Here is a 19,182-nt window from a genome sequence, read left to right on the forward strand (position 1 = left end):
CTGTACTCCACGTTATGAGTTACCCCTATGGGTGGGTGGTGCAATATATTTCAGCTTTATTTTTTAGAACTTAAAACAAATCCATCCATCTTCTTCCGCTTATCCGAGGTCGGGTCGCGGGGGCAGCAGCCTAAGCAGGGAAGCCCAGACTTCCCTCTCCCCAGCCACTTCGTCCAGCTCCACCCGAGGGATCCCGAGGCGTTCCCAGGCCAGCCGGGAGAGATAGTCTTCCCAACGTAACCTGGGTCTTCCCCGTGGCCTCCTACCGGTCGGACGTGCCCGAAACACCTCCCTAGGGAGGCGTTCGGGTGGCATCCTGACCAGATGCCCGAACCACCTCATCTGGCTCCTCTCCATGTGGAGGAGCACATACTTGTTGGTCACAAAAAAACATTCATGAAGTTTGGTTCTTTTATGAATTTATTATGGGTCTACTGAAAATGTGAGCAAATGTGCTGGGTCAAAAGTATACATACAGCAATGTTAATATTTGCTTACATGTCCCTTGGCAAGTTTCACTGCAATAAGGCGCTTTTGGTAGCCATCCACAAGCTTCTGGTTGAATTTTTGACCACTCCTCTTGACAAAATTGGTGCAGTTTCAGCTAAATTTGTTGGTTTTCTGACATGGACTTGTTTCTTCAGCATTGTCCACATGTTTAAGTCAGGACTTTGGGAAGGCCATTCTAAAACCTTCATTCTAGCCTGATTTAGCCATTCCTTTACCACTTTTGACGTGTGTTTGGGAGTCATTGTCCTGTTGGAACACCCAACTGCGCTCAAGTCCCAACCTCCGGGCTGATAATTTTAGGTTGTCCTGAAGAATTTGGAGGTAATCCTCCTTTTTCATTGTACCATTTACTCTCTGCAAAACACCAGTTAGAGGGGGGTGGGGGTATAGAAGGAAAATAAAGAAGAGAAGTAAGAGGGGGATGTGCACGGTCCATCGACAATCCAACGGGCTTGCACTCACGCCTCATTGAGGCCTCCCGGATGCCTGGTGCCCAACCTGGTGATCCAAAGAAGTTCCGCCCTGTGGCGTTGGGAGAGAGGAGAAGGGGTTACCTTATGTCAAAAAAAGATTTACGACCTTAAGGTCAAAAGGTCACAGGGGGGTGGGGTGAAGGGGAGGTCAGAAGGAGGCGGGGCTGAGGGGGGAATACACCTTATGTCAAAATGTGATTGATGGCCCTGTAAGAGGAGGGGTGGGGTGAAGGGGAGGTCAGAAGGAGGCGGGGCTGAGGGTGAGACACCTTATGTCAAAATGTGATTGATGGCCCTGTAAGAGGAGGGGTGGGGTGAAGGGGAGGTCAGAGGAAGGTGGGGTTAAGGGGGGAGACACTTTATGTCAAAATGCGATTTACGACTTTTTGAGTATTAACACATGTACGTACACACACACACATACACTGGTATATGTGAATGGTAAGTCTTTGTTAGTACGAGCATTAAGAGAAAATGGAAAAGATGGAGAAAGCTGTTGTTTCAGTAGGCATGATTAGCGAAACGCCAGTTTCAATTTATAAAAATGATAAAACTTACTACGACGCTCCTTGGAAAAGTAGGATTTTTTTGAATCGTACTCAAATTCCTCCAACCGAGTCTTTGCGTGAGAAGTGGTGCTTGGAGGGTTATGGAATGATTGGATCTTTTGGATACGTTTTCCGATACCAGATGGGAGATATCTGTTTGTTTCAGCTGAAAGAGAGAAGAGACGAAAGCCCTTTTTCGATTGCATCGTCGCTATCAACCGTGGATTGGGATGTTTTAAGTTTGACAATGCCTGATATTTTGTGGCATGATCCTTCTCCGATGGAAAAACGTGTAAAAGGAAGCTTGTTTACTTACCCGACGCTGGATGAGTTGCGTGAGAGAAGAATTTTGTTTAGCGCTACTTGGGAGACGAAATCTTCTGCCTCAGGTCGTTGGTTTTTTCGTGCCAGTCTCCGTGCTCCTAAAATCAACGGATCCTATCAGCCTCAGTCGACCGAACCAGACGTCTTTTCTTTGGAGTCTTTTAACTCTGAATGCGGGGTGTTTACTCCGGTGGTGGTGGTTCCTATAGCGGCATGGCGAGAGTGTATGGGAGAAATGAAGGAGAAGATAGACGTCTTGTTTCGAAGCAGCCGAAATTGGAAATGCGTACTGACGACGAAAAGAAGGTTGTCTTTTGAGACCACACCCCCGACGGAGTACAAAAGGACCTCCCCTGCCAATACATCAACCAATAGTATTTAAAAACAATCTTTCTACTAGTCTGATTGGTCGAAACTTTTTACGGGGCTCCTCCCCTTTAAAAACAATACGCCCCTCATTTTTTGACTAATTTGTTGGAAAAGTGGTCAAAAGTCATGAAAATGTTTAAAAATGACACTGATACCATTACCATAAGTCTCGCCGCTGACCTCGTGAGTCTATGGATGCCCAATATGTCCAGAAAAATCTAAAATATCTAAAAAAATAGGGGGCCGGATTTTGGACGTCGGCGTACCGCGTTTGGGGTAGGGCCGTAGTTTGGAGACCGATGGTAAAAATTTACTATTGATGGTTAGTTTTTTTCTTTGGATTAAATAGAGAGTAAATCTAGCAGAAAATATGCATTATAAACAGAGAGAGAGAGTTTGGAGGGGTAAGAACACCCTTTTGGGACTTTCACAGCAGCACAGCAGCAGTGAGAAGACATACACAGCAAAAGTCATGAACATGTTTAAAAAATACACGCGTAAGAAACAGCACAATTAGGGTATGAATAAATATTTTAAGCAAAGTTACCATCTTTATTGATAGTTTTTATTTTTTTGTTTTTGGCGGGATGAAATCACACACACACACACACACACACACACACACACACACACACAGCAAATTGGTTGGTATGCGGTTTATTGTTGGCAGCTGGTTTTTATTGACAAAACCATGCTCGAAGAGATAGGTAGAGACAGGTGCTTTTTTGCTGACAAAACTATGCTCAAAGAGAGTGGTAGAGGCAGATTTAAGGCGGGAGAATTTGTTGAAGCAAGCAACCATGTCTTTTAAAACAGGTTCTTAACAAACATATGTTTTTTAGATTAGGTACTCAAGCATATTTAAACTGGAAAAAAACTATGTCCGTTTGATCTTACAAAGTTGGAAAATGACTCACAGGGTGTTGTTTAATATTATGCATATTCATTATTTTGTTTTATAGAGGGAATATGGGAAGATTTTAAAGCGAGTGCATTTTTACAAACACAGTTTGAGGAGTCAGATTTTCATTTTTACAAGAAAAAACATACAATATACTTACGGTATGAATAAATATTTTTAAACAAAGTTACCATTTTTATTGTTAGTTTTTTTTTTTTTGGCGGGATGAAATCACACGCACACACTTGGCTCTGGAAGAGGAGTGGGTGTTAATTTTGGGGGGACCTAAGACTGAGAGAGTCATATTACACACACACACACACACACACTGTCAGCAAATGGTTGGTATGTGGAGAAAAGTTAGAAAAGTGGTCAAAAGTCCCCAAAAAGTCTAAAAATTACACCCGGATACCACTCCAACAAGTCCCGCCGCAGGCATCGTGAGTCCGGGGGTGCTGACATGTCCAAAACGCCCCAGTAAAGTTGCAGGACGATTGAAATATATTTTTGTATAATAACTCAGATACGGTAACACTAGCGAGCAGTAGATATTTAAACTGAAAAAAACTATGTCCGTTTGATTTTACAAAGTTGGAAAATGACTTTTGGGGTGTTGTTTAATATTATGCGTATTCATTATTTTGTTTTATAGAGGGAATATGGGAAGATTTTAAAGCGAGTGCATTACAAACACAATTTGAGGAGTCAGATTTTCATTTTTACAAGAAAAAACATACAATATACAATATATATATACATTTACTTACAGATTTTTATGCCTCTGGCATGCTGGTTGGTCTTGAAGGAGCGTTGGTCTTTAAAGGACCCAAAAGTGTTTTGACATTGAAGGGTCGCTTGTGGTGGAAGAAGAGGAGACCTTTTTTTTTTTTTTTTTTTTTACCAAAGACCCCGACATCGAAGGCTTGCTTGCAGGTAACATCATTGAAAAAGACATCTCCGTTAATGTTTTGTTTGAACTACAAAAACTACATAATGCGATTAAATGTACCTACGGTATACCTGTTTTATATCAAACGTTGATTATAGTTTATAGTTTATAGAAAAATTGTTTTAGATACAATGTGTTGTTTTTTATAATAAAAACAAAATGTTTTAGATACACTGTGTTGTTTTTTATAATAAAAACAAAATGTTTTAGATACACTGTGTTGTTTTTTTATAATAAAAACAAAATGTTTTAGATACACTGTATTGTTTTTTCATGAATGAATAAAAGAAATGTGTACCAAGCAAACCGAGGTCATTTTTCTGTGTCTTTTCACAATGAACAAAGCTATGGAAAAAGCGTACTATACACCCGCACACCCTGGTAGTTTTGGAGGGGTAGATCGACTCCGTAGAGCTGTACAGGATGAAACGGGGCAACATGTCAAAAGAGAAAAAGTTCAAGAATATTTAATGGGTCAAGATGCCTATACACTCCATCAACCGGTTCGCATCAATTTTCCAAGAAACAGAGTCTTTGTACCTAGACCATTAAATCAATTTCAAGCTGACCTTTGTGACATGCAAGCCTTGGTTAAATATAACGACGGTTTTAATTATTTAATAACGGTCATTGATGTATTTTCCAAGAAGGCTTACGCAAGGGTTTTGAAGAGAAAGACAGCCGAGGATGTGGTTAATTCGTTTCAATCGGTGTTAGAGGAAAGCCAAATCCCTCTTAAACTACAAACTGACGCGGGAAAAGAATTTTTTAACAAAAGTTTTCAAGCTCTGATGAAGAAATACAATATTGTACATTTTTCTACAGCCAGCGATCTCAAAGCCTCGGTGGTTGAAAGATTTAATCGTACTTTGAAAGGAAAAATGTGGAGATATTTTACAGCCAATAATACTAGGCGGTACCTAGACGTCTTACAAGACTTGTTAAAAAGCTACAACCACGGATATCACAGCAGTATTAAAATGAAACCCGCTGATGTAACTTTGGAAAATACTCCTCAAGTGTTTGAAAATCTTTATGGTTCAAACACAGCGTCCAAACACAAATACAAATTTGTCACGGGAGATACGGTGAGAATATCTAAAGTGAGAGGAGTATTTGATAAAAAATACGAACAAAGTTTTACAAACGAGGTGTTTACAATAAACAGACGTCTCCCTCGCACTCCCCCTGCATACAAACTGAAAGATTTTGACGGAGAAATAATAGAGGGTTCTTTTTACGAAGCCGAACTCCAAAAAGTAAAAGAGAGCGAGAACAAGCTCTACCACGTGGAAGAAATTTTAAAACGACGGACGGTTAATGGCAAAAAAGAAGTTCTAGTGCGCTGGAAAAACTGGCCCGAAAAATTCAACAGTTGGGTGGACGCTGACCACCTTACAAATGTATAAAACAATCTGATGCCATGATGAGACTCCCAGTCGTGAGGACAAAAGATCAACGAGCATTATGGATCATTCCTACGAGGGTTTTTACCTCACCTTACCTTCAAATGCCAGCCTCAATGTGTTTAAAAAAAACAAAAGTTCCCATTACCAGATAGATTTGACTCAACATATAGATTTAGCAGGGTCATGGGAGGTGGGCTTAACAGAGATTTCATACCCTCACTCATGGTATAATGTTCGTAGCGGGGTGTTTTATGAATGGATGAAGATACCCCCACCTGAGCCCAACTCTTCTAAGGATTCTAGCAAGAGCCCTGTATTTAACTCACAAGTTTTTCATTCTCATACTTTATACAAAGAAGCGGATGAAAATTCTAACAGGCGTCCCGTAAACATCCCTCAAGATGGGGTAGTTTTACCCCTTCGGGCGCGCGAGACCTCTAAAACAGGGCACACCTTTAAACGAAGGGAAGGAGGGGTACACCCCGCACAAGATGATGCCACATCAGAAGACGACTCGCAAGTTTTTCATTTTCCTACCTTAAACACAGAAGCGGATGAGGATTCTAACACGGGTCCCGTAAACATCCCTCAAGATGGGGTAGTTTTTTGTCAAGAAATGAGAGGAGGGTGTTATGAGACCGTTAAACGGTTCATAAATGAGCTGAATGAATCTTTACAAAAAATTGACCCTGATGTGAGGATAGCCTTTGACGACGTTAAAAAACGAATCTCCTATCAATCAGGGGGTCAAACTATTTTTTGTTTTCCCCCTCCCCTGGCTTACATTATGGGAGTGGAACCAGGAAAGTGGATCAAGTTTGACCGAGGGTCGGCCCCCTATCCGATGGATATAAATGCTGGTTTCAACCATCTTTACTGTTACACTGACGTGGTGCGTCCTCAGATAGTAGGCGACGTTTATGCACCTCTCTTGAGAATCGTGAGTGTACAAGGAGCTTATGGAGACGTTGTCACCAAGTATTTTAACCCTGTCTACTATTTACCCGTCTCGAAAAATCACATTGAAAACATACGGGTGGAGATTAAATCTGATCAGAACAAATACGTCGACTTTACCTTTGGCAAGACTATTGTGAAGCTCCACTTTAGACCCGTCAGAAAGTAAAAACAACAACATTGAAAATGAGTCAACCCATGCACAACCCTCTACGTTTAGTGGGTTATTATGAAAGCCAAGTGGGGGGTTCCCTCCCCGGTTTCGCAGGTTCGCCTGTGATGTACGGGCGTGGGATAGGCTCTGTGTTTTCAAGGTTGTTTCGTTTTGTTTCGCCTCTGGTGAAAAGAGGTTTCGCCTTGGCCAAACCTCATCTTAAAACAGCGGCAAAAAATATCGCTTCCGACGTATTCAGTCAAGCCGTTGGAAAAACGGGTCGAGGAGTACAAGATGGATCGGGGGGAATAATGGTCCTGGCTAGACAACCCCGAAAGAGACCCCCAGGGCGACGTGTCTCGAGGGTTAATAAAAAACGTAGACGCCTAGGGAAAAAAAAATCAGTCGGCGAAAGACTTACAAAGAGAAGGACCACTGACACCTCGCACGATATATTTTAAAAAAAGATGGCTCTTTTACATCAAAATTCATCCGAATGCACGATGGCTGAACTGGATTTATTTTCAGCTCCTATGACTCAAATGTCTATCGAAGATAAAACCTACACAGAAGTACGACCATTATCTGCCATATCAGATGGAGGACCTATCGAATTTTTTATCCCGGGAGAAGGTGAAAAGTACTTGGATCTGAATGACACATTACTTTACCTGCGGGTTAAAATTACCCGCGCCGATGGAACAAATATCCCCAACGACGCAAACGTGGGTCTCATCAATTATCCTCTAAACACCATCTTTAGCCAATGCGACATTATGCTCGGGGATAGACTGATTTCTCAATCCAGCGCCACTCACCCCTACAGAGCAATAATTGAAACGCTACTAAACTATTCTGAAGCTACCCTCAGAAGTCAATTTTCTGCTGGTTTAATTTACAAAGACACCGCCGCCTCTATAGACTCTATAGCAGGGGTAAATGGACCCAACAAAGGACTTAACATTAGAAGCGGTTACACGGCCGAATCTAAAGAAGTTCACCTGCTGGGACCGCTTCATGCCGACATTTTTTTCAGCGAGAGACTCCTTCTCAACTCGGTGGATGTGAAAATCAAACTCACGCGCGCCAGTGACGCCTTTTGTCTCATGGGGGCTGTGGACAGTACTTTTTGTCTAAAAGTGCTGGGCGCTTCTCTCTTTACAAAAAAGGTCACCGTTTCTCCGGCCGTGCGATTGGGGCACGCCTCAGCCTTACTCAAAGGAAACGCGCTCTACCCTTTGTCAAGGGTCAGCGTAAAAACGTACTCTATCCCTGAAAATTCCAGAGTATGTACCCAAGAAAATTTGTTTTTGGGGACGATGCCTAAATACGTTGTTTTGGGCATGGTGAATCACGAAGCTTTCACAGGAAGAAGGGATCTCTCCCCCTTTAATTTTCAGCATTTTAATGCAGAATACATTACTCTCTGTCAAGCAGGAAAACAAATTCCCTCCAAAGCTTTTCAACCTCAATTTAACCAGGGGGCTTCAGTTAGAGAGTTTTACAACATTTTTAGTGCTACAGGGAGGCATCTGAAAGATTTACCTCTATGCATAAACAGACAAGATTTTGAGCGGGGGTATTCGTTGTTCGTGTTTAATCTTAATCCGGGAGAGGACAGCGACGCATTGTCCAGGGTTTCAAACGGAACTTTAAGACTGGAAATGAGATTCAGAGTGCCCTTACCCAACACGGTCACTCTTGTGGTTTACGCCTGCTACGACTCTATTTTGGAAATTGATTCTAAACGACAAGTGCTGGTGGATTATTATTGATGTTGGAAATGAATAACCATCAATTGGAGAAGCTTTTGCAACAAGTGTTGGGGGATGTTTTTTGTGGTGTATGGGCCTCTGACCAACTCATCTCGCTGACTCACTCCTTCACCCCACCCTCCTACTTTATCGTCAACACTCACGAAGGACATCGGCCGGGGGAGCACTGGTTATCGATGACTCTGGAAGAAGATGGGACCGCCACTTTTTTTGATTCTTATGGATTTTCTCCCAATTTCGACTACTATCCACGGAGCATCTTGAGCTTTTTGGAAAATCGGTCTGATCGGATATTGTACCATGACCTCCAGCTTCAACACCCTTTGTCCGTAGTGTGTGGTCAACACTGCGTTTATTATCTGTACCATCGATTTTGTGGACTGTCTTTTAAACAAGTTTTGTCTTTATACGATGATGATGTAGTAAAAAATGATCTTGAAGCATATACCCTGGTTAAAAAATTGCAACGATGTACTTGCTTAAATAAGAATAATAGTAGGAGCTGCAACGTACAATCCATCTGTTGTTTAGAAACTTTTTTGAATCGTTGAAATGAAAATGCTGTACACAATGCGTTTGATGAATAAAAACATTTTATTAAAACAAAAGTTTATGTCACATCATTCAAGGTTTAACCAACGCGGGGATAATGTCACTTTTTTACTTTTTCTTTTCCTCTCAGGGGTTAGAAATGTTTCATTTTCCAAACCAACCCGTTTCTCTTCTTCATTCCATGCCGGTTCAAACTCCACACCCGCTTTTAGACGTCTGTATTGATCTCGTGCTCCTGGGTTATGAATGGTTGAGACAGGGACGTTTAGCTCCGACAACGCTGTTAAAAATGTTTTCCATCCCTCGGGTGGACGGTTCTGTGGTCTTTTGGTCCGTTGCATTAGGTGTTTTAGTAAATCGATCATATGAGATCCTTGCACCGGTGTTCCGCTTTGAACAAACTCTCCTTTGGCGGTCCACCCCTTATCATTCTCGGATAATTTTTTCATAATGTACTCGGCATTGCTACGATCGCGATGGGGGAGGTTTTTTATAACTTGGGCCATCGTGACATCCTCCGGCTCCCCGGCTGTGTTCCTTGGTTTATCCAGCGTTTTATCATCAGGGAAGTTCCACGGGTCATCCTTTGAATCCTTGTGTAAAGTCACAGTCATCTTTTTTTCCTCACGCTGGCCCTGCTTTACCAAACTAAGATATCTTTGCATTAAGGTGTCGTACATTTTTATTTTTTCATGAGGATTCATTCCATGTTCGTTTAAGACGGTTTTCATTTTAGCGTCCAGATCATCCTCTGCCGAGTGTCTGATGCTCTGCTCAGTTCGAGTTAAACGATTTAATTGGTGGGGAGATAGGAGAAACATTTTTTGAGCCTTTTTCATCTTTAACCTTTTCCACTCAATCCTCCGATAAGACTTCCTATAAACGGTATGATTGTAGAGAGCAAGGGTAAAAGAAATCCGCCCGACTGTTTCATTAGAGTCTGACGTTTGCGTTTTAGTCCGGTCCTTTTATCAGCCAGCAGTCTGATGATTTTCTTTTGTTTTTTAAGTTTAGCAAATTGAGATGGAGATAAGGGAACATTACCCTTTAAAATGTTTAAAGCAATTTCACACAGCGTCCTAATAAAGTCTGGAGACCCGTAACTCAAAATGTCTCGACGTTTTTGAGGCGCTGCATGGTACAGAGCTTTTAACATAGGACCATTCCTTTTTACACGCTTTGACATTTTTGAAATTATGTTTTTGGCACGTACACAACAGGCCACTGATGCGGAAGCAAGCCCGACCTTAGTCTGTATTGATCTGGGCAAAAAGGTGTCAGGTCAACCAGTAAATACCCATGCTCGTCCAAAGTAGCGTCCGCAAAACTTTCCAAGAAAAAACTTTTTTGTGAGGGAAACATTTGCTGAGCCAACACGTTAATCTGCAATCTGTCCCTCGGGTTCTTAAACAGTATCATATAATTACAGTTTAAGCTAATTGTGCGTGAAAATTTACCTTGATGAAAAACATTCTGGGTCAGCATCATAACGCTCATATTTCGATGATGTCTGTACTGAGTGAAAATTTTAACCACTTCAGGATGATTGGAAGCTTCAAAAATAACATCGTCCAAAATAACCAAATGAGTCTGATCGTACGGAAACAAGTTTTCATCTTCAAAAGAATCAGGCAATCCTTTAACAAATTTTATTTTTTTATTCATCTTTTTTAGTTCAGCATAGATGGGCTGGAAGGAAGTATAAATCCACACAATGTTATCGGGTACAGAATTCATGACATGTTCACAATTTTCCAATATACGTTTTACAAAAAAAGTCTTTCCACAACCGCTAGGCCCTACAATCAAGCATGAAAAAGGTGTATAAAATCTAGGCTCAAAGTCTACTTGTTCCATTTTTTCAATATTTTTTCTAATACCCAAATGGCAACGTTTTTCCGTTAGAAAAGAGACGTCTCTTGTCGTACACCACTCTAAACTTCTTTTCAAATGAAGTGTTTTTTAAAAGGAAGCCCCTTTTATCGCGAACAATTTGTTGATGTGGCGTGTATATCTCACCCGTTTCCTCTCCCTGTAGATAACCCTCCACCAAATCTTTGACACTGTCAAAGTTGACCCTCTCGCAACACTCACGGGTTTGAGTGATTCCCTTGGCACGCAGCACAGTTTTTTTACCCTGAAGGGTTTGGTAGGCATAACTCTTTGGACCGGCAGAGGCAAATTCTTAAAAATATCAATAAAGCGGTTATATCAATCAAACATGTATTAAACACTGTTAAACATCGTCTCAAAGGTACGAGCCAATATCTTGTAGTTTTGTTTGATCTGTTGTATTTTTCGCTCCAGTCTCCTCAGCTCACGACTCTTCCTCTTCTTCTTCTTTATCTTCTTAGCGCCTGCAAAATAAAAATAAAAAACAAACGACTTTAGCCGCATGTGGCGCTGTCGATTTCACTCAACACTTTCACATTCGTACTCGGAAACAAACCCCCACCTCCTAAGTACGACCCCGCCTACTTCTAAGAGCGCCAAATTCATTTTGCAAAAAGACAGTCTAGTGTGAACATCTCCTACAGCCGCTTAAAAAACATGCAACAACAAAAAAAAACTTACCGCAGATAGGTGTAGGACTTTTGTCGTCTTTTTCGATAATGTTGTCCTCAAGCAAGTCTTCGGTGTAGAGAGTATTTTGTGGGAAAAACCCCTCTTCTTTCACCGCGAGCAAGCCTTCAGCCTCCGCTGGAACGTCATTGGTGAGTAGCTCTTCAATGGCGGGACATTCGGCGTCTTTTTTGACAATGTTGTCCCGGCACAATTCTTCAATGATGGCACTCTTTTGTAGTAAAAAAGCTTCCTCGTCTTCATCCTCTTTTGCAACCAGTTCTTCAATGTCAACCTCCTCGACACTTTTTGGCGGGAGACCCGTTAAAGGCGTCCAACGCGCCAGAGGCGTAAAAGAAACATCTGTAAGTAAATGTATATATATATATATATATTGTATGTTTTTTCTTGTAAAATAAAAATCGTACCTACCAAATTGTGATTGTAAAAAAGCAATCACTTTAGATTCTTCCCACAAGCCCTCTATAAAACAAAATAATGAATACGCATAATATTACACATTTTAATAGTTTTAACTCACCCTGTGAGTCATTTTCCAACTTTGTAAAATCAAACGGACATAGTTTTTTCCCAGTTTAAATATCTACTGCTCGCTAGTGTTACCGTATCTGAGTTATTATACAAAAATATATTTCAATCGTCCTGCAACTTTACTGGGGCGTTTTGGACATGTCAGCACCCCCGGACTCACGATGCCTGCGGCGGGACTTGTTGGAGTGGTACCCGGGTGTAATTTTTAGACTTTTTGGGGACTTTTGACCACTTTTCCAACTTTTCTCCACATACCAACCATTTGCTGACAGTGTGTGTGTGTGTGTGTGTGTGTGTGTGTGTGTGTGTGTGTGTGTGTGTGTGTGTGTGTGTGTGTGTGTGTGTGTAATATGACTCTCTCGGTCTTAGGTCCCCCCAAAATTAACACCCACTCCTCTTCCAGAGCCAAGTGTGTGCGTGTGATTTCATCCCGCCAAAAAAAAAAAAACTAACAATAAAAATGGTAACTTTGTTTAAAAATATTTATTCATACCGTAAGTATATTGTATGTTTTTTCTTGTAAAAATGAAAATCTGACTCCTCAAACTGTGTTTGTAAAAATGCACTCGCTTTAAAATCTTCCCATATTCCCTCTATAAAACAAAATAATGAATATGCATAATATTAAACAACACCCTGTGAGTCATTTTCCAACTTTGTAAAATCAAACGGACATAGTTTTTTTCTCTTTAAATATGCTTGAGTACCTAATCTAAAAAACATATGTTTGTTAAGAACCTGTTTTAAAAGACATGGTTGCTTGCTTCGGCAAATTCTCCCGCCTTAAATCTGTCTCTACCACTCTCTTTGAGCATAGTTTTGTCAGCAAAAAAGCACCTGTCTCTACCTATCTCTTCGAGCATGGTTTTGTCAATAAAAACCAGCTGCCAACAATAAACCGCATACCAACCAATTTGCTGTGTGTGTGTGTGTGTGTGTGTGTGTGTGTGTGTGTGTGTGTGTGTGTGTGTGTGTGTGATTTCATCCCGCCAAAAACAAAAAAATAAAAACTATCAATAAAGATGGTAACTTTGCTTAAAATATTTATTCATACCCTAATTGTGCTGTTTCTTACGCGTGTATTTTTTAAACATGTTCATGACTTTTGCTGTGTATGTCTTCTCACTGCTGCTGTGCTGCTGTGAAAGTCCCAAAAGGGTGTTCTTACCCCTCCAAACTCTCTCTCTCTGTTTATAATGCATATTTTCTGCTAGATTTACTCTCTATTTAATCCAAAGAAAAAAACTAACCATCAATAGTAAATTTTTACCATCGGTCTCCAAACTACGGCCCTACCCCAAACGCGGTACGCCGACGTCCAAAATCCGGCCCCCTATTTTTTTAGATATTTTAGATTTTTCTGGACATATTGGGCATCCATAGACTCACGAGGTCAGCGGCGAGACTTATGGTAATGGTATCAGTGTCATTTTTAAACATTTTCATGACTTTTGACCACTTTTCCAACAAATTAGTCAAAAAATGAGGGGCGTATTGTTTTCAAAGGGGAGGAGCCCCGTAAAAAGTTTCGACCAATCAGACTAGTAGAAAGATTGTTTTTAAATACTATTGGTTGATGTATTGGCAGGGGAGGTCCTTTCGTACTCCGTCGGGGGTGTGGTCTCAAAAGACAACCTTCTTTTCGTCGTCAGTACGCATTTCCAATTTCGGCTGCTTCGAAACAAGACGTCTATCTTCTCCTTCATTTCTCCCATACACTCTCGCCATGCCGCTATAGGAACCACCACCACCGGAGTAAACACCCCGCATTCAGAGTTAAAAGACTCCAAAGAAAAGACGTCTGGTTCGGTCGACTGAGGCTGATAGGATCCGTTGATTTTAGGAGCACGGAGACTGGCACAGAAAAACCAACGACATGAGGCCAAAAAATCCTACTTTTCCGAGGAGCGTCGTAGTAAGTTTTATCATTTTTATAAATTGAAACTGGCGTTTCGCTAATCATGCCTACTAAAACAACAGCTTTCTCCATCTTTTCCATTTTCTCTTAATGCTCGTACTAACAAAGACTTACCATTCACATATACCAGTGTGTGTGTGTGTGTGTACGTACATGTGTTAATACTCAAAAAGTCGTAAATCGCATTTTGACATAAAGTGTCTCCCCCCTTAGCCCCACCTTCCTCTGACCTCCCCTTCACCCCACCCCTCCTCTTACAGGGCCATCAATCACATTTTGACATAAGGTGTCTCCCCCTCAGCCCCGCCTCCTTCTGACCTCCCCTTCACCCCACCCCTCCTCTTACAGGGCCATCAATCACATTTTGACATAAGGTGTATTCCCCCCTCAGCCCCGCCTCCTTCTGACCTCCCCTTCACCCCACCCCCCTGTGACCTTTTGACCTTAAGGTCGTAAATCTTTTTTGACATAAGGTAACCCCTTCTCCTCTCTGTTGGGCGAGGCTCCGTTTGGGATCCATTTCTACGACAGTCGCCCGGACGGAAGACCACCCGTGTCGGACAAAGTGCTGAACCAGGTGAGTGTTGGTACTTTTGTGTCTAACGATGTTGTGCTTGTGTTGGGCGAATCTCCTGGCCAAGGTATTGCCCGTCTCACCCACGTAGATTACACCGAATCACGTACACAGTTCTTGGTGTGTCGGCCACCACGGCACCACGGCTAAAAAACCTTGCCGTTGTGGGGATTCACCAACCATGGTGAGTGGCGGAAAAGGGGGTCCCTCCGAATGGAGGGCGGGTCTCTCAATGAGCTGACCCGGGCCCTGACCAGCAGATCACTCAAGTTGGGGTTCTTCCGGTAGGCCGGCACCACAAAATGCTCCGGCAGCCTCCCACTACTCTCCACAAAGGTCAAGGTCTGGAAGTTGTTTTTGACCTTCCTAGCGACCTGTACGGCCGAGGGAGAGTAGGTGGTGATCAGAGGAATCATGGTAGTCCCAGGGGGAGGCCCCTTCCGGTGCAAGAAGACCCTCAACTGCCGCCTGAGGAAGGACCTAGAGTAGCCCCTCCCCTTCAGGGCAGAAAAGAGGGCCCTCAAGGCCACTAGGAAGTCCTCCCTGGTTAGGGTTAGGGTTAGGGCAACAAAACAGGCCCAGAGCATAATACTACCACCACCATGCTTGACGCTAGGTGTAGTGTTCCTGGAATTAAAGACCTCTGCTTTTCTCCTCCAAACAGCTCAATTTTTGTTTCATCTGACATCACATGGACAAAGATAGGACCTTCCGGAGAAAAGTTCTGTGGTCAGATGAAACAAAAAGTATGTATGTAAACTTTTGACCACGACTGTATATATCGCTGTACACCACGTTATGAGTTCCCCCTATAGGTGGGTGGTGCAATATATTTCAGCTTTATTTTTTAGAACTTAAAAAAAATGTAAAATGAATAAGAGGACCAGAAAAGTTGAAAGCAAGGGGAAGGGTCGAACCCCTCTGGCTTGGTGTGGTCACACCAACCTAACGAGCTCATCGCCTCGCCCTGCTGGCGGACAAACAAAAACAAACTCAGAAGACGTCAAGTTGATATTTGAAGACATTTATTCCCTGGCTAACGAGAACATGCTGGTGTGTTAGGTGCGTCTAGGCGGGCAGGCGTGGCCCACGCGGCGGCAGTAGCAGATGGCGTTGAAGAAGCGGCAGTAGCAGGTGTCGCAGGGGTCGCAGCACGGCAGCGGGTAGCCCAGACACGACTGCTGGTGAGGGATGCAGCGGCGAGGCGAGCGCATGGCGCGGCCTTGCTGCTGCTGCAACGCCGCCGCCGCCGCCACCGCTGCTGCCACAGAGTCCTGCAAGAGGACGTTGACAAGGTCACATTTGAGCGACAACAAGGGGTTTTGGGTTGGGGTTCTAGTGTTAAAGGGAAACTGCAATTTTGGGGTAATTTTGTTCCCATCATTCACAATCCTTGTGTAAGACAAGAACACATACCGTATTTTCCAGACCATAGGGCGCACCGGATTATAAGGCGCACCGGATAATAAGGCGCACTGCCGATGAGCGGGTCTAGTCGGGTCTATTTTCATACAAAAGGCGCACCGGATTATAGGGCGCGTTAAAGTAGTCATATTATGATTTTTTTTTTCTGAATTGAAAACACTTCTTTGTGGTCTACATCAGTGGTCCCCAACCACCGGGCCGCAGCCCGGTACCGGTCCGCGCAACGATTGGTACCGGGCTGCGGCCGCACAAGAAATTTAAAAAAATTAAAAATTAAAAAAAAAAAATATATATATATTTTTTAATTAAGTAAACATAAAAACACAATATATACATTATATATCAATATAAATCAATACAGTCTGCAGGGATACAGTCCGCAAGCACACATTATTGTGTTTCTTTATGACAAAAAAATAAAAATGTTTTTGTTTGTAAACCCCCCCCCCCCCCCCCCCCGGTCCGTGGGACAAATTTTCAAGCATAGTACAAGCAAGTACAAAAAAGTTGGGGACCACTGGTCTACATAACATGTAATGGTGGTTCCTTAGTCAAAATGTTGCATAGATTATGTTTTACAGATCATCTTCAAGCCACTTTCTGACAGTCGCTTCAGGATGCGCCGTTTTGTGGGCGGTCCGCGGAAAGTCCCAAGTTAAAAAATGTTTTTTTTGAATAATAATAATCATTTTAATTATTCTTTTTTTAAATCCGTCCTTTCTAATCCATTTTCTACCACTTGTTACTCTCGGCGTCTCCTAGCCGCTCAGGCAAATCATATTGTCTAAAAATGCATTTTCCCATCGATAACGTGATGTATATACAGTAGATATATATATATATATATATATATATATATATATATATATATATATATATATATATATATATATATATATATATATATATATATATACATATATATATATATACACACACTATAGTTCAAAAGTTTGGGGTCACCCAAACAATTTTGTGGAATAGCCTTCATTTCTAAGAACAAGAATAGACTGTCGAGTTTCAGATGAAAGTTCTCTTTTTCTGGCCATTTTGAGCGTTTAATTGACCCCACAAATGTGATGCTCCAGAAACTCAATCTGCTCAAAGGAAGGTCAGTTTTGTAGCTTCTGTAACGAGCTAAACTGTTTTCAGATGTGTGAACATGATTGCACAAGGGTTTTCTAATCATCAATTAGCCTTCTGAGCCAATGAGCAAACACATTGTACCATTAGAACACTGGAGTGATAGTTGCTGGAAATGGGCCTCTATACACCTATGTAGATATTGCACCAAAAACCAGACATTTGCAGCTAGAATAGTCATTTACCACATTAGCAATGTATAGAGTGTATTTCTTTAAAGTTAAGACTAGTTTAAAGTTATCTTCATTGAAAAGTAGAGTGCTTTTCCTTCAAAAATAAGGACATTTCAATGTGACCCAGAACTTTTGAACGGTAGTATATATATATATATATATGTATATATATATATATATACTTTTTTTTTTTGTATTTATTTATTTATTTATTTTTAACCCATTGCGGCCACTAGTGATGGGTTGATGAGGCGTCATGAAGCGTTTCGACACATTGCAAAAGTGTATTGATACTGTGTCGATACTGTGTCACTAAATACTGACATCTGCTGGACATTAAAAATCCCTACAGGCAACCTATGGACCGACTCAACTGACACTGATTTTATGACCTAGTATATACAATAATATAAACCAAGTCATTGTATTTCATTTAGGATTATTTCATACCTTCATTTAAATACAAATATATTTTTATCTTTTTTTAAATACAGTCAATAAATAATGTGAACATGTATCATAACATGGAAATCTAAGAGAACGTGTTGTGAATGAAGATGCTTGGGATTTAAAAAAAATTTTTTTTTTACACATTTTTATTTAAAAAAAACCAGTTTTTCCAACGTATTAAATTTTAGACAATTTCTTTTCTTAGTTATTATTTCTCCGGCTGTAGAAAAGACCCGCTCACAGGGCACAGAGGAGGCGTCAGTGCGACACAGTTCGCGTATCGGTCACGTGACCGAAACAGCTCTTAATCGGTCACGTGACTTTCTAAAAGCGGTACGCGCACCGACACACGGTTTTGCTTTATGAGCTCAACGCATGCGCCGATGCATCGGTGTTGCCGGACCCATCAATAGCGGCCCCCAAGTCAAAAAGTTTGGGGACCCGTGGTGTACGCTCCATTGTTAGTCGACTTTTGTTAGCGTTTATTTACGAGTTAGAGTGCATTAAAAAAAAGAAAAACATATGTGTTCTTGTCTTACATAAGGATTGTGAATGATAAACAACATTCCCCCAAAAAAGTGCAGTTCCCCTTTAAGTTAGGTTTCGGGTTAGTAGGATTTGATTTAGGTAGTTTGAAAATTAGGGGCCTAATTTTGAGGCCCATCATCAGCCTCACCTCGGCATAAGAGCCCGCCGCCATCAGGAAGTGATCTTCCACTGAGTCGCCAGGAAGGAGGGCGAGCGCAGGGCCTCTTTCTGCCCATTCAAATAAACAGACACATAATAAATCATATATTTAAGTGTCAAATGAGTCACTTGACTACCACAGCATCACCGTCAAAAATCACTGACCCGTTTCGGACAGGTAGGAGGAGTCAGGCTGGCCCTGGGCCGCCAGGACGTTGTCCGCCTGGAGGTTTTGGAGGTTCTGGTGGACCAGCGCAGACGAAAGCGTCAGCAGACCGAAGGCCCAGCAGGAGAGCAGCAAAGATCTCGCCATTTTGGAGTGACTGTGGTGCTGCTTAAACTTTTTTCAGTCAAACTTGTGGAGTCCTTTCTCTTTCCAGCCAAGTCCCCTCCTGACTAGGGAGAAACGTTTTTAGTTGAAGAATAAACAACCACATCATAACATTTCCATACTGTTCATTTCTTTGTATGATGCTATCAGCAGGGGATAATATATATATATATATATATATATATATATATATATATATATATATATATATATATATATATATATATATATATATATATATATATGTGTGTGTGTATATATATATAAAATATATATTCTTAAAGTCGATTTTTCAAATTTATGAATCGATTTAGAATATATATGTATACATATATATATAAAAATGTTTTTACAAAAATATATATATATCTATATGGGTTTTTTTCTCACTTTTTTTTTAATCAATTTTTTTAAAATTATGAATCGATTTAAAATTGGGAGGACTA

At 41.4% G+C, this 19,182-nt stretch overlaps 1 protein-coding gene and 2 long non-coding RNA genes across 3 annotated transcripts in view; 1 reads left to right on the plus strand and 2 right to left on the minus strand.

The window, feature by feature from the left end:
- Positions 1-1,351: 1,351 nt before the first annotated feature.
- On the minus strand, positions 1,352-4,072 carry LOC133662664 (uncharacterized). The gene is made up of 3 exons (XR_009828134.1): positions 3,893-4,072; positions 1,848-2,058; positions 1,352-1,697 (listed from the first exon to the last, which is right to left on the minus strand). It is a non-coding gene; the product is annotated as an uncharacterized LOC133662664 (long non-coding RNA).
- Positions 4,073-11,452: 7,380 nt separating this feature from the next.
- LOC133662677 (uncharacterized) lies at positions 11,453-18,801 on the plus strand. Its single transcript, XR_009828135.1, has 5 exons — positions 11,453-11,635; positions 11,764-11,848; positions 13,774-13,950; positions 14,427-14,530; positions 18,584-18,801. It is a non-coding gene; the product is annotated as an uncharacterized LOC133662677 (long non-coding RNA).
- agrp (agouti related neuropeptide) overlaps positions 15,570-19,182 on the minus strand; it is a 6,782-nt gene continuing 3,169 nt past the window's right edge. Inside the window, exons 2-4 of the mRNA XM_062066786.1 lie at positions 18,571-18,801; positions 18,395-18,474; positions 15,570-15,801 (exon numbers count right to left, since the gene is read on the minus strand). Of these exons, the coding sequence (XP_061922770.1) occupies positions 15,586-15,801; positions 18,395-18,474; positions 18,571-18,718 (444 nt within the window). The 5' untranslated portion in view covers positions 18,719-18,801 and the 3' untranslated portion in view covers positions 15,570-15,585. The remainder of the gene's footprint in view (positions 15,802-18,394; positions 18,475-18,570; positions 18,802-19,182) is intronic.

The sequence above is a fragment of the Entelurus aequoreus genome, linkage group LG02 (assembly GCF_033978785.1).
Source record: "Entelurus aequoreus isolate RoL-2023_Sb linkage group LG02, RoL_Eaeq_v1.1, whole genome shotgun sequence".
Classification (NCBI taxonomy): domain Eukaryota; kingdom Metazoa; phylum Chordata; class Actinopteri; order Syngnathiformes; family Syngnathidae; genus Entelurus; species Entelurus aequoreus.